Source organism: Typopeltis vanoorti, chromosome 25 (assembly GCF_054136105.1).
Source record: "Typopeltis vanoorti isolate ZY-2024b chromosome 25, IOZ_Tvanoo_1.0, whole genome shotgun sequence".
NCBI classification, from domain to species: Eukaryota; Metazoa; Arthropoda; class Arachnida; order Uropygi; family Thelyphonidae; genus Typopeltis; species Typopeltis vanoorti.
The window spans coordinates 27,758,051-27,774,453 of NC_143573.1; the positions used below are offsets into that span (position 1 = coordinate 27,758,051).

The window sequence follows — 16,403 nt, forward strand, 5'->3', positions numbered from 1 at the left end:
CAATTCTCCATTTCAGAATTTGATCACACAACTCTAGTATTGAAGCTGCCTTCCTAATCCAAAAGTTTTATCTTTGTGTTTCATATTGAAACACAAAGATAACGTGCTACTCCTTCCTTTCACTGATCACTATTGCCTGAATATAACATCCTACACTTATTATTTAACAGGATCTCACTTTGTTTTATTCTTTATTTCAGGAACGCCACTTATATCCAATTCGTACTTCTCTAGTTCTTCTGTCTTCACTTCAATTTTCTTTGCTTTTGATATCCCTTTATGTTGACCACATTTAATTCTTCTGACACAGTTTTGTGCAAGGTAAAAATGAAACAAACACAATCAATCAATTCAATTTCCTGATATCTACCATTCAAAGAGTGTTCGGTGCACAAAAATAAATGGTAATCATTTCTTATTTCAAATCTTCTGTATACTCAAGCATCCTGAACTAGCATGAGAATATCACCATCAACAATAGCATAGCCAATAACCCTTATTTCTTTTGTTTTTCCTCCATATGGATTTGTGCATATCTTTATGCTGGAACATGGTACTAGTAATAACTAGTCCATGTCTTCAACTGAAATCTGGCAAACATTTACCATTATTGATAGCTTTGCTCATAACAGACTTTGAAAGAGAGTAAAACTCAGTTTCAGTAATGTAAAAATAAAAATCATATTTCATAGTAATCGTAAACAACTTGCAATCAACAGCATCTACTAAGTGTATTTACATCTTAGTTAGGCTTTGCATTAGGAACACCCCCACTCTAATTTACATATTTGGCACAATAATGAAGTACCACATGACACATATCAGTGTCATGTGCAGCTTCTATAAATGAGCACACCTATACTTTGTATGTAATCAGTAAACATTTGCTCATAATGGGAAAACATGGTGATATAAGCTAATTTGACCACGGGCAGATAGTTGGGGCCTGGAGGCAGCTGCACTTGTTGGATGTTTCCGCACTACTGTATCAAGGGTGTATCTTCTTCTTCTTTGGCACTACAGCCCCATGTAGGGCTTTCGCCTCCCATTTTTGGGTTTTATAACTCACTACAAGGTGGGATCGTTACCCCCATGCTCAACATGTGTAATTGTCTGTGAAGTGTTGTGTTGTTAAGATTTGTTTGCCTGCTATGCGGGAGGCAAAAACCCTGCAGTCCATGGCCAAGACCAGCTCACTTGGCTATGGCTGAGGAAGATCCTTCAGCTCCTCACATCACCGACAGGAATCGAACCTAGGACATTCCTTCCCCAGGCATATAGTTGCGAAGCACACAGCCACTAGGCTAACCATGCGGACATCAAGGGCGTACCAGGAGTGGATTAACCATGAACAGATCAGACATCCAGCAGAAGGGCTCACATTGGTCAACCATGTGTCGTAGATCCTAGAGGTGAGCGTCGGGTTTCACAACTGGTATCTCAGCACTGACATGCAACAGTCACACAGCTCGCCCACTAGTGCAACAGCGGGATAGTTCGACCTATTTCCACATGCACCATGTGCCGTACCTTGCTTCGTCTGGTGTTCCACAGCTGAAGAGATCAACAAGAATACCCATGATGATGATGATGGCCAGATATCGCAAACAATGCCTCAAATAGGCCACTGAACATTGCCAATGGACCTTTGACAGATGGAAGAAGGTCATCTGGAGTGATAAGTCGTTTCCTGCTGCACCATGCTGATGAGTGGGTTTGCATTTGGCATAAACATCATGAAGGCCTATCCTCTGATTGAACAGTTGGGGTTTAACAGGCTAGTGAATGTGGTGTTATGGTCTAGGGAGTTTTTTTCCTGGCACACTACAGGTTTGTTGGTTTTCATTTCACAAACACTGAATGGTAAATGCTACAGGGACCTGTTAGCAGGCCATCTCCATCCATATCTTTAGGAGATCTACCCCGACCACAGTGCCATCTTTCAACAGGACAATTCACATTTGTCATCAGTTTCACACAACTGCTGAGTGGTTGGAGGAACATGACAATGAATTTGCCACATTACCTTGGCCCCCAAACTTCCCTGAATGCAATCCAATTTAATGTGTGTGGGATATGCTAGAACGGGGTGCGAGAACTGCTGATTCTCCTCCATGGAATGAGCGTGAACTGATGGAGTTGCTGTAGTGGACATGGGTTGAGTTATGCATGGAGGATGTTAGGTACCTTGTGGAATCTGTTTTTCTAGGCATCTGAGAGCCATGATAGCACAGAGAGGTGGACTAATGCATTATTAGGTGGGTATTCCTAATACAAAGCTAACTCAGTATATAACTTATTATTTAACTATGAAATTAACTAGAATGCAGAGTGGAATGAAACTATTGAAATTTAGTGGCAGAGGAAGAGGAACAAAAAACAAGTAATCATGCATCAATGGTGATATCAGTTAATACAACTGGCATTTTTGCTATTCAAATAATGAAAAATTTAATGTATGTATATTATACATACATAGATCAACTAGTAATTATAACCAATATTAATTTATTGAAGAATGCTGAAATTTCATAAGTAATACAGAATATCTACCTGATATCTTGAGATTTTTGTTCTGCAGTATGGTTGGTCAGGATACCATTACTATTGTTATCATAAATAATAGTTTCTCCATCATCGCTTTTACAAGACTGAAGTTGGTGTTTGGTTAGTAACAATTTTTTGCCTAAAAGAAGTCAAAATAAAATAAAAATTGTAGTTTACTCAAAATATAATTAAAGCTACATACCCACCCATCCACACACAAAGAAATCAGCATAAATGTTATATTACAAAATTTTGCCAGTAACTAAGAAATGTTGAAACTGTGAGGAATACCAATGAAATAATTCAATTGTACATCTAACTTTCTTTTGTAAATAATGATTAAGGATATAAATTATGCATCCCACACAACTTCTAATTTGAAATACTACTATGTACTACTGATAACTGGTTACGAAGGAGGTGTAGTATATGGGAAATAAGATAGACAGCCCAGATCACATTCTCTCTCTTTCTTTTACTAATTGAGAATCACCAAAACAACCACTAGAATCTGCAAAACAAGAATCTCAAATCTTTACACTCAAATTTTCAATTTATACACATATAAGTTAAGTAAGTTTTTATAATTTATTTTTAGGAATAATAAATTTTTTGGATTACACATGATAGCTTATAGCAGTGGTTCCCAATCTTTTTCCACTTGTGTACCTCTTTTAAACCCATTTCTATAAATTGTACCCCTTGTTTTTAAAATAGCTGTTTTTAAATACTGACACTTTTGTTCAGTGCCTATCTTAATGTAAAATTGTTTACTTTACTTGTTTTCTGCCATTACTGATTATTTTTCATGTACCCCTGAACGGCCCAGCATGCACCACCGATGGCTTATAGTATATACTTCCAATGCAACTGACATATTTTGTTATCTCATCATTTCATATCTTCTTTTTTTTTCTTAAAGTTTGTCTACTTTAGGAATCTAATGGCAACCATGACTCCCACCACCAATAGCAATTTAAAAAAAATTTTTTTTTTTCCTTTTTCATATATCAATCCAACACGAGAGGATACAGTACCCATAGCAAATTAGTGCTATGTGTAAGTAAGGGTTAAAGGGTAAGAAGAAACCTATTGATGCTTTTGTTAAAAGGCTAAAGTTATAGTGTGATGCTAAAGATTCAGCCTTCATAAAGCTGTTTAAGAATGATTAAAACAGGAAGAAGAAAATTACTAATGAAGAAGTAAATATGTTAAATCCATAGAAGAAACATAACATACACATGAATACAGTGAAGAGATATTTAATTAACTGTAATTAATGATACAAATATTTTGGTTCAAGTTTCTTAAACCATCAGTATAACAGAAATTAATCAAAATTTAGCATTTCTGTTCGGTTACACTGATGAGTTTACAAGACTTAATCTGAAATAATTGTATCATATTAATTAAATAATCTCTCTACTGTGTTCACATGCATGTTATGTTTCTTCTAGGAAGAGGAGAAGTTGGAAGTTCACTGGGTTCTACATTTCGAATCTGTCTCATTAAATTATATGTCATGTTTATCACTTCAAGAATATAAAAATCATTCAGATCTTCTGGTTTACTCTTCATAAATCTTGATTTTCCTCAAATTACTGTGTATCCTAATAATATGATCACTCTTGGTGAATTGTATTGTTCACAATACATTAATACTAATTTTCTCATTGTACTATGCTACCTGGAAGATAATATCCAGGCTAGTTTATCCATTTGGCAGTTTGTCATATAGATAAACTCAAAGTGCACTAACAACGCTAGATTATTCTAACCACTAACCTGAACTGCTGCTCTCATTCTAATTAATGTCTTCTACCTATGCTCTAATCCTCAATGCCATTCACACCATATAGTGAGATTACTTTGTATAAGGTAACTGTCTATCTTAACCTCTCAACTACACTAGTACTCCTGACCTATTACAACAATTTCCTCTTTCAACTCTCTCCATCACTTTCTCAGTCATTCATATCAATGATCACCACCAACTCTGATATTTGTCATGCCTTTCACTCAAAGCAAGTTATTCTCCTCACTGTATTGGTTAGAAATCACATCTTATATACCTTATCGTTCACTATACCTCTGACTATGAAATCATTATACAATGCTATTTTTTCTTCCTTTGACGGTGCCAGTTTTTCTCTTTTCTTCTTTCATCTGTTAACAGCTTCCTCGATTGCTCAATTTCATCTTCCACATACTTAATTTTGCTCTTTCTGAATTTTCCAAAAAAACTAATCATTAGGACAATGACCAAATTTCCTCCATCTGATTGTTACACTTGTTATGAATCCTAATATTATTCTTCCTGAGAGTCCAAAGACTTAGTATACATTTCAAATGTACATAAAAATCACTCAGTGTCTAGTAAATTTACTGTATGATTAGGTTTTTGGATTGACAACTTACATAAAATGCCATCTTACACATAATCAACGAACTTATTCATTAAGGACTAATTTTAATGGTTATTAATAAACAATTAATCCCAGTAATATAATAAATTTAGTTTAATCCTTTATCCAAGTGTAAGCAAACAAAGTTTGTGCCTGAAGTGTCTTCAGGACTGAGGCAACTCATGGTAAAGGCGGACCAAGCTCTCATCACTCCTTGTCTTAGTATCTCCCATAATGCAAAGCACATCTCCTTGCAGACACGTATAACGTTATGCATTAAGGGAAGGGCCACTATCCAGACCGATTTCGACCTTTACTGAGGTCAAAAAAAAAACTTCCAACAGTTAATCCCAGGTAACACAAAATTTTCTTCCTCCCTGTGCTATCCTGCTTAATGCAGGATCTGCCATTAATATAATGTGACTTTAAGCGACCCCCAACCGGCCTGTCATTGAGCCTGAAGTTGGGAGAAATGTATTTATGTGTGTAGATGTGTGTGTTCACAGGGCCAGTTTGCCTGTTCTGAAGGACGAAAACCCCAAGTTTCTGGGTGAAAAATCCCTCTATTTCCATATGAGACCAGCTAACTCACCTTTAGTTGAAAGAGACCACATAATGGTCTCTTTCAACTAAAAAAGAGACCATATCATGGATGGGAATCAAACCCAGGTCTTTCTGACCAAAGGGCCTCCTCTATACTGATTGAGCTATGGAGGCTCCCATGTAATACAAAATAATGCACTTATATCTGGACATTATTCTTGGCACAGTTATAAAACTTTCACTGTTCAAATGATGTAAAAACATATGCATGAGATAAACATTTCACCGAATGTTAATAATGAAATGCATTACTCTGTTGAGTTTAGAATATTAGCATTTAAAAAGGAAATAGGATATAAGAAAATTACATACTTTCCTCTTCATTCATTCTCTCAAGTTCAATGTCTGAGAGAAAACTGAAGTGTTTAGCATCTGCAGATGGAGCTGGCAATGTGGACTGCTGAATAACTTGTTCAAATCGTCTCATCTTCTCACTGAATGTTAAATGTTCTGGTTCAATGATTGCTTTATCCATATTTTCAGACTGTTGAATAGAAATTAAGAAAAGTTAGTATGTAAATTTCAAGTATGTGAATAGCTAAATAGTACAAAACTTAATACAGTATTGCTAAAATTATTAAAACATTACCAAGTCAAAAAAAACAAGAGCTTTTAGTTAGAGGGCAAAAATGAAATCTAGGTTATATATATATATATATATATATATATAAAAGCAGGCATCGATATATATATATATATATATATATATATATATCAATTTCTATCTGCTTGCATGTCGAAATTGCATGTAGATTCTCGTAGACAGGCTTATATGTTGGTTATGCATTATTAAAACACTTAAGGAATTGAACAACGTAGTTAAGGATATAAATTAAACTTTAATAAATATTTTCCGATATTTCGGCAACGTCACATTGCCATCTTCTAAAGGAACTTACAAAAAAAGTTACGTGCACGTAGGCACTACAACACAGAAACTGGGAATGAAGAGATGAAGCTATTGTTCTCCTAACAGTCCTGATGGTGCCCTCTAGCAGGCTAAGTAGGTGTTCTTGGCCGTTGGGCTGAAGGTCTGCTGATGTAGGCCTCCCAAATTTGGGGCAGTCGCATACAACCAAATTTGTTGAGGTTTGGAGAATTTCTTAGGGCTGAGGCTGATTCCATAAAGAGTCTTTCAAATTTGTATTTGCTACGGTGTATCACTGTAGCTTTCTTCCACCGTATTCTGTAGCATGTATCCAGAGCATGGTCCGCAAGCCCAGAATGACTGTATTTGTGAAAACGGATGTAGTCCTTGTGTTCCGAAATTCTGATATTCGCTGTCCTGCCTGTTTGGCCAAAGTAAGACAGTTTACAACTGCAAGGGACCTGGTAAACACCAGGTAGGTCTAGGGGAAAAACATGACCTGACCTCCAGTTACAAACCTTACAGAAAATTGGCATCCCTTATCCACTCCACTAAAGACCAACCACTTCCCCTAGACCTACCTGGTGTTTACCAGGTCACTTGCAGTTATAAACTGTCTTACTTTGGCCAAACAGGCAGGACAGCGAATATCAGAATTTTGGAACACAAGGACTACATCCGTTTTCACAAATACAGTCATTCTGGGCTTGCGGACCATGCTCTGGATACACGCCACAGAATACGGTGGAAGAAAGCTACAGTGATACACCGTAGCAAATACAAATTTGAAAGACTCTTTATGGAATCAGCCTCAGCCCTAAGAAATTCTCCAAACCTCAACAAATTTGGTTGTATGCGACTGCCCCAAATTTGGGAGGCCTACATCAGCAGACCTTCAGCCCAACGGCCAAGAACACCTACTTAGCCAGCTAGAGGGCACCATCAGGACTGTTAGGAGAACAATAGCTTCATCTCTTCATTCCCAGTTTCTGTGTTGTGGTGCCTACGTGCACGTAACTTTTTTTGTAAGTTCCTTTAGAAGATGGCAACGTGACGTTGCCGAAATACCGGAAAATATTTATTAAAGTTTAATTTAATTTATATCCTTAACTACGTTGTTTAATTCCTTAAGTGTTTTAATAATAAATAAGAAATTGCATGTAGTTTTCAGTATGGTAATGGGCCCAACATACAACCTAAGTATTTTTGTGTATAGCATGACAGTCGGTGCACATGTTGGTGCGAGTATCATGGAAAAATGGAAAATAGCAACGCGTTAGGATGTTCATAAGGTGCACCAAGAATTGGCCAACAATAAGGAAAAAAAAAAAAAAACCATCTAACAGCAGTTTGGTATCCAAAAACAGTGTGCTGATATAAGAGGATAATGATGGTTGCAAGAATCCTAACAGATGAACTAAATGTGGCTGTATTATCAAAAGAATGAATAATACATTAAACCTCCATCATGAGAGCAGAGGACAGTGGTGACCTTACTGAGTTTCACTAAATCAGCTAAAAACAAATATGGATACAGTAGAGAAAAAAAAAATTAATAACTAATTAATGATCTCTTTGTTAAAGTTATTTTATTAGGACCTTAATGTATTTACACCATGTCACTCTATATCATGCATGTGTAGTTCACATGTTTTCATTGTTGAATCTTCCAGTTTCTGTTCTAGTTGTTTAATTTGTAATACTGAAGTCATACTGAAGATGCCCTTGACACTGGGGCAAAAATTCTATGTCAATAACAAAATTACATGAGTAAAAAAATCTGTATTAAGTTTAATTAATTATCAAGGCTTACAGTCCAATTTGTCAAGTTACCACAATAAAAGTCAAAAAGAAAAAGAGAAAAAATTAAATGATTAAAGTATTAAATACTTAAATAAGTGTGACTGCATCAGTTACTACTAGTTAGGGTTTAACTACAGTCCCATTATATTTCAGTTATTTAGTGCCCTTTGACCAATGATTACATATCATGTTAAAGATACCAAGCAATTTTTAACTTGGTTTTACTCCATTTTTCCCAAGTAAGCAAACAGACAAAATGTCAAGTTTGCGCCTGCAATTTATGCAAGACTAGCTGATCCTACAGGTAGTCCAAGACCAAGGCAACTCGTGGTAAAGGTGGAGCAAGCTCTGATCACTAATCTTAATATTTACCCTTAATGCCAAAACACATCTCCAAGAAGGGGATGTATGATGTTTTGTATTAAAGGCAAGGGGCCACTACCCAGACCGGTTTCGACCTTTATTGAGGTCTCATCAGTGGGAGCCAGGCTAGAAATACCAAATTGCAGGCGCAAACTTGACATTTTGTCTGTTTGCTTACTTGGGAAAAATGGAGTAAAACCAGATTAAAAATTGCTTGGTATCTTTAACATAACTATACCCAAGTTAAAAATACTGATTACATATCAGTCTATACATTTCTATTCTCCTGGTCTGTTGAGTTTGAAGATCTTTGGAGTTCTATAGTCCTGTTCTTCTGTTGTCATATTCCTAAATATAATGGGGTGCAGATGGAGCTACCAAATCCTTGGAATTGTTACACCATTATTCTTGTTGAGAATAGGATGATGGATTAGCATATTATAGGCTTCTTTGTATTTATTTCCATAGCAACACTTTATATTGAGGAAACAGACCACCAAAAATACAACATTCAAGCTACATTCAAATCACCCATAAAATTAAAAAACTCACTCAACTCCTCTAAAAATCTCTTTCATCTCCAAAATAATAACACAAATGACACATTAAATTATTTAATTATAATAGGAAATCAGCATTTCTGAATATGCATGTGTGCCAATCAAATGTGCCAACAGAAGTCACTGGAAAAGTATCCATTCTTCGTGTCATACTAAAACTTTGTATAAAAGAAAATGTAGAGAAACATGTGAGATGCTAAATGATTCGATTCTCAACAAGAATAACAACTTAACAATTACAAGGGTTTTGAAGATCCATCTGCAACCGAAATAGGCTCTAGAGATAGGGCAATAAAAGAATAGCACTTTCCTTCATGGTTACACGGTGATAAGCATTCATTATTAAAAATTATGGAAACAGCTATCATGTTATAGTAAAACTACAGTTTAATATAAACCAAAATAATCACTCAATGTTTCGACCTTGATATCAAGGTCATTAAGTATCGAGTATACACATATAATACAAAGAAACAAGCTATGTTACAATTTATATGGAATGCTAAAGTAAGATATCACAGTAATTTGGTGAACTGTATAGATCAGGCATGGGCCACCTTTCCTAGTTCGGGGGCCAAATTATGATTCTGTCTCCGAGTCAAGGGCCTGACCAAATTATTAAATAAAATAAATTAATATTAAATGAATTAAAAGAAGTTGCTACTTCATATTTCATTTATTTTTATAATATAATGAACGACATAACAATTTAATGTGAAGTTTGGCCTTGTACTTCAACTATGAGACTATCGATATTGATGTTAATATTACTTAAGGATAATCGCATAGAATTTTCGAGGTTTTCGTCCGTCATTTTTGTCAGAATTTTTGATTTATAGTATTTCATCCACGAAAAAAACTGTTCACACATATATGTGCTGCCGAAAACACAAATGATTTTCCTTGAAAAGGCACGTAAATTTGTATATTTTTCTTCCACCAAATAAAATTTATAAAAATGCGCCAAAGCAATGTTGTTAAATTGTGATTTTAGCACTAAATCTGTCACCTGAAGCTCAATAAGTTCCATCTGTAAGTTTTCTGGCACATTATTTACATCAGCATCCATCGGATGAGCAAATGTGGCATCTTTGTTTTTGAAGTTGGCGAACCTTGTATCAAATTGCTCTATTAGTGCCTTCAGTTCATCTCCATAACAATTATAAGGGATATTTTTATGAGTTGCTAGAGTAGGAAAATTATAACAATTTTTAGCTCTTATCTGACTTTCCAACAATCTTAGTTTATTACAAAAAGCTTTAACATGTCCATGCAGTTCATGAACCAATTGTCCTTGTTTTTGCAATTTAAGATTCAGTTCGTTTAGGTATCTGGTGACATCTATCTACAAGGAATGCTAAATCATACACCCACTCATCATCTTTTACTTGGTTAATTGTGTTTCCTTTTATGTCCATAAAATCTGCAATGTCTTGTCTCAGATCATAATATCGTTTTAACATTTTACCTTTACTCAACCATCTCACTTCACAATAATAAGACACATCTTCATAATCCGAAAATAGGTCTGCCAAATACTCCTTAAATTGCTGGTGATTAAGTGCATGACTTAATAAAGTTAATACTGGCTACTACAACTTCCATAACATTTGTGAATTTAATCGATTTTGCACACAGATTTTGTTGGTGGATAATGCAGTGAAAATTTGTTGAATTTTCCAGATGGATCTGTAGTTCTATTGCTCTTTCATGAACTATTCCAATAAATTCCTTCTGTGCACCAACCATTGCAGGGGCTCCATCAGTGCATATGCCAGATAGTGAACTCCATTTAAACTCAAATCTCTTGAAAACTGTGTTGACTGTTTTAAATATATCTTCACCAGCAGTTGTTCCTTTTAACGGCCGAAGCGCCAATAATTCTTCTGTGATGTTGAAATGGCATTAACTCCTCGAATAAATATTGCTAGTTGTGCTGTATCGGAGGCATTGGTGCTGTCATCCAAAGCAATTGAAAATGCTTCCAATCTAGCAATCTTCTCTTTTAAACTTTTTTTGATATCATCAGCCATAATTTCTATCTGTCGGACAACAGTAAGTCTCGACAAACGAATATTCTCAAAGTCTTTTTTCTTTTCAGGACATATACTTGCAACATCCAGCAGACATTCTTTGATAAATTCTCCTTCACCAAATGACTTAGAATGCGTAGCGATTTTTTCACTTACCACAAAGCTGGCTTTGACAATGCTGTGGTGCTGCGTTCTTTACTTGTTGAACATTTGCTGCTGGGTATCCAAGTTCTTCTTCAACTTCTGTATTTCATCTTTTCGTAGTTGTCCATCAATTTTTGGGTGATCTGCATGTCTCAAAGTAAAGTGTCTCTTCAAGTTGTATTCTTTGTTGACGGATACAGATTCATTGCACAGCAAACATACAGGCAAACCTTTATTCAGAATAAAATAATAATCCTCCGTCCAGTTGGTTGTCTTGTAATTGACGATTCTCTGCATCTACTTTTCTTTTTTTTGCAATAACCCCTGACATTGTCCCAAATTTATAAGCGATATTCAGAGCTGTCAAACAAAACTGTCTTCTACACCGCAGGCAGTGAACAAAACACAACATCAATGCAGGCATCAAACAGAACATAACATCAATGCAGGCACTGAACAAAGCACAATACCAACGCAAGTACTGAACTGACATGTTGTAACACGTTCACACACGCTGCAAGTCAAAGTGAGAAAGAGACCTTGGTTGGAGAAAACATAGTGTGTTTTGCACAAGTCATATGACATCAGCTTAATGTGAGTTAGTAGAACACACCATGTTTTCTCCCACCATGAATCAGACAAACTTTGCTGAAATAGATTAGGGTTGGATCTGGCCCGTGGGTTGCCCATATGTGGTATAGATGGTGGCCAATAAGAGCTGAAATTATTGCTTAGAGAGTCCTAAAGTAAGAGTTTGCTGGAAAACTCTAACTTAAATGGATTGAATGTGTGCAATCCAAATTTCACAGGTTTCTTTAAATTTGTGTTTATACCAGGTTTTTGTATGATGTAAGGAACAGGTACTTTTCCAATCAACTTGGTGTAGGGTATTAAGAGTGTGATCTGAGGGGCCTACTTCACCAAAATTGTAAACTGAATGTTTTTTTTTTTTTTTTTTTTTTATTTTTATTTTTTTTTTTTTTACAGATAGGAATTGTGCTTCCAGTTTCATCAATATAAAGTAAATTACAGATGCAATGGATACAGTATACTCCCGAGTGGGCCAATGGGAGGGGGGAAGAAGAGTTGAATAAGTTTCTTAATTTTATAGGTGATTTAAGAGTAGCATTAAGATTGTAATGGTGTAGAATTCTATTTATTTTATCTGATAACCCTTTAATGTATATGGAATAGCTACGGTTTTACTGTAATCTATATTATATGCATTTTATGCATATAATATAGATTATGATGAAGTTTTATGAAGAATTTTATTTTTCTATAGCCATTACTTGTAAATGTATTGCTAATAATTTTTAATTCTTGTTTAAAGAGCTTGTTCATTAGAGCAAATTGCTATAGCTCTAATGAACTTTGAGGGTGTTAATGACTCCAAGTTTTTGTGAAGGGTGGTGATAAGAATTAGCATGTATATGTTGGTCAGTATATGTAAGCTTGCAGTAGAGTGAAGTATAGATGAGGGATGATGTGTGACCAGTGTATCCAGAAAAGGAAGTGAGTTTTGATTTTCAATTCCAATAGTAAATTGTATGTGTTCGTGTTGTTTGTTCAAGTGGCTGAGGAAGATGTTTAAAGTTTGGTGGCCGTGTGGCCAGATAACAAAAGCATTGTTAGCATATCTAGCTAAACTGTAGGTTTTAAAGTAAATGAATCTAGAGCAACGTGTTCTAGATTCATTTACAAATGGTTGACCAAATTACTGTGATAGATTGTAAAGCAGCTTGTTTTTTTGTATGTGTCTACTTCAGATGTGTATACTTCACATGAGGAATGCAGCAGAGAGGTGCAGAATAGGACATGGTGGAGACACATGATAGTCAATCTCCTGGAGGGAGAAGACACCTGACAGGACAGAACAGGATACTTCAGATATCATGGTTGAAACATCGAGTAATTATTTTGGTTTATGTTAAACTGAAGTTTTACTAGGACACTGTAGTTGTTTCTATAATTTTTTTATAATGAACAGGAGGACTGCAGAACTTCAAAAATCTTCAAACACAAAAATCCATGAAGAAAATAAATAAAATAACAGGACTGCAGAGAATTAAATTCTAACCAATTGCAACTGATGTAGGTTCCACTTATTTAAGGATCTAATTATTACTTTTGCTATTTAATTTTGTCTCCTCTTTTTTACTTCCCAGAGGTTGACCACAGCAGACATGATGTAGCATCTGTCCTGACAAAATGTGAAGTGTTATTTTATTTTAGTTTAAAGTAAAATAAGTGCTCTAATATGGAATTTCTCCATAATTCTATGAATGCTCATCGCAATATAACAATAAAGAAAGAATCCTTTCCTTCATGGTTACATGGTGATCAGAATTCATTATAAAAAATATGGAAACTACTGTGTTAGAGTAAAACTTCAGTTTAATATAAACCAAAATAATCACTCGTCATTTCGACCTTCACATTAAAGCCATCATCTGGAGCAGGCGTGGCCAACTTCATTCTATACGAGGGCCAATATATGATGAGTGGTAGCGTCACGGGCTGCACACTTTTAGACAGAACTTAAATAAAAATAAACGCTGCATTTTTTCAAGGCAATAGTTATATGTATTGAATTACTATATTTGTTAAATCATTTTGCTACTGGGAGAACAATATAAAATACTTGAAACTGAGTCTCTGAAACTGGTCACTGTAACCAGAGCAGAGCAAGTGACTTTCAATGATGCATTACTCTGGAGCGCATAGAAATCTACAACTCGCACAGAGAAGCAGTAGATTTTATAAACTGAATAATCTTTTTAAAGCAATTTTGATTCCGTGTTGAGACTATAAATTGTTTCTGTCATCAGAAATAATGAATATAACTAGGGTGTCAATCAGAAAATCTGTGGCTGAAACTAATAGCTAAATTGATAATACATATAATTTAATATAGTTTTTATCCTGCCGCAGGCCACCTATGATCTGGAGTACACACACACACACACACACACATATATATATATATATATATTATATATACATACACACACACACATACAAGGAACTATTAACAATTTTATCTAATGAACAAGCTCTTAAACAAGAATTATAAATTATTAACTATTTATAAATATATACATTTATAAACCATTTATAATGGCTATAGCAAAAATACGATCAATAAAGTTCTTCATAAAACTTCAAAAAAATACATAATATAGATTACAGTAAACCATAGCTATCCCATACATTAAAGGGTTATCAGAAAATATAAATAGAATTCTACACCATTATAATCTTAATGCCACTTTTAAACCACTTATAAAATTAAAAAAAAAAACATATTCAACTCCTCTAAGGATTCTTTCCTCCAATGGCTCACCCTGGAGTTTATTGTATCTATTGCACCTGTACTTTACCTTATATTAGAGAAACTGGACGTACAATCCCAATCCATAAAAAAAAAAAAAAAAGAACACAACACATTAAATTTAGCAATTTTGGTAAAGCAGGCCTCTCAGATCACACTCTTAACACCCTAAATTGATTGGAAAAGTACATACTTTTTATATCTTACAAAACTTGATATGAACAGAAATTTAACTACTTTACCAGCCATTATGGATCAAATACACATTCTCATACTCTTCGTATCCATTATATATTTCAATGTAATATCAATGGTATTACAATTTTAATATGCACTTGGCATCCATGATAACCTTCCCCCCCCACCCCCCCCCCCCCCCACCCCCCCCCCCCCCCACCCCCCCCCCCCCCCACCCCCCCCCCCCCCCACCCCCCCCCCCCCCCACCCCCCCCCCCCCCCACCCCCCCCCCCCCCCACCCCCCCCCCCCCCCACCCCCCCCCCCCCCCACCCCCCCCCCCCCCCACCCCCCCCCCCCCCCACCCCCCCCCCCCCCCACCCCCCCCCCCCCCCACCCCCCCCCCCCCCCACCCCCCCCCCCCCCCACCCCCCCCCCCCCCCACCCCCCCCCCCCCCCACCCCCCCCCCCCCCCACCCCCCCCCCCCCCCACCCCCCCCCCCCCCCACCCCCCCCCCCCCCCACCCCCCCCCCCCCCCACCCCCCCCCCCCCCCACCCCCCCCCCCCCCCACCCCCCCCCCCCCCCACCCCCCCCCCCCCCCACCCCCCCCCCCCCCCACCCCCCCCCCCCCCCACCCCCCCCCCCCCCCACCCCCCCCCCCCCCCACCCCCCCCCCACCCATACTTCAAGGATATCTTTTTCTCCTGTTTTCATTTCACCTTTATCATCTCTAATTCCTTTTACAGCACTCTTTCCTCCATTCCTAAGCTTCTTCAACAACCTCCAGAATATTTTGCCACCTTCTTGATATTTATTTTCTATATTCTTGCCAAAGTCCTCCCATGACTTTTGTTTAGCTAGTTTTACACACTGTTTAGCTTTCTTACATTTGTCTCTGTATTCTGTAAGAGTAAAAGCTGACTTATTTGCCAGGAACTTTTGATATGCTTTCTTCTTTTCCTTCACTGCCTCTTTAACTTCCTGTGTCCACCAGGGAGTTCTGATTTTTTTATCTTTGCACACAACCTCACCACATGCCTCTCTGGCAGAATCAATCAATGTTTCCTTTAGAGTTTGCCACTGAATCTCCAAGGTTTGATTCCTGTTCTCAAACTCTTTCATTTTCTTTTCAATAATATTTCTGTATTTTAGTCTACAGTTTACATCTGAGAGCTGCTCAACTTTTATTCGCTTTAAAACTTTCTTACATGTTATTCTTTTCAATATGAAACTCAATTTTATCCTGCTCAAGACTAAATAGTGATCACTTCCAATTTCAAATCCTCTGTACACTCTGGTGTCCTGCACCAGGGAGAAAACATCACTATCAACAATAACATAGTCAATGAGACTTTTCTTATTCCTAGCCTCTTCTCTCCATGTGAATTTGTGCACATTTTTATGTTGGAACATGGTGTTAGTAATAACCAGTCCATGTCCTGAGCAGAAATCCAACAGATATTTGCCATTATTATTAGCTTTGCTCTTTTCTCCAAATTTTCCCAAAATATTTTTGTATGTCTCACAATCATTTCCTACTCTACTATTTAGATCCCCAACAAGGA

The 16,403-nt window shown here is 36.7% G+C and overlaps 1 protein-coding gene across 1 annotated transcript in view; it reads right to left on the reverse strand.

The window, feature by feature from the left end:
- LOC150092621 (protein lap4-like) overlaps nucleotides 1-16,403 on the reverse strand; it is a 737,075-nt gene that overhangs the window by 73,421 nt on the left and 647,251 nt on the right. The window contains exons 34-35 of the mRNA XM_090414245.1: nucleotides 5,868-6,039; nucleotides 2,554-2,686 (exon numbers count right to left, since the gene is read on the reverse strand). Coding sequence (XP_090270371.1) covers nucleotides 2,554-2,686; nucleotides 5,868-6,039 — 305 coding nt within the window. The remainder of the gene's footprint in view (nucleotides 1-2,553; nucleotides 2,687-5,867; nucleotides 6,040-16,403) is intronic.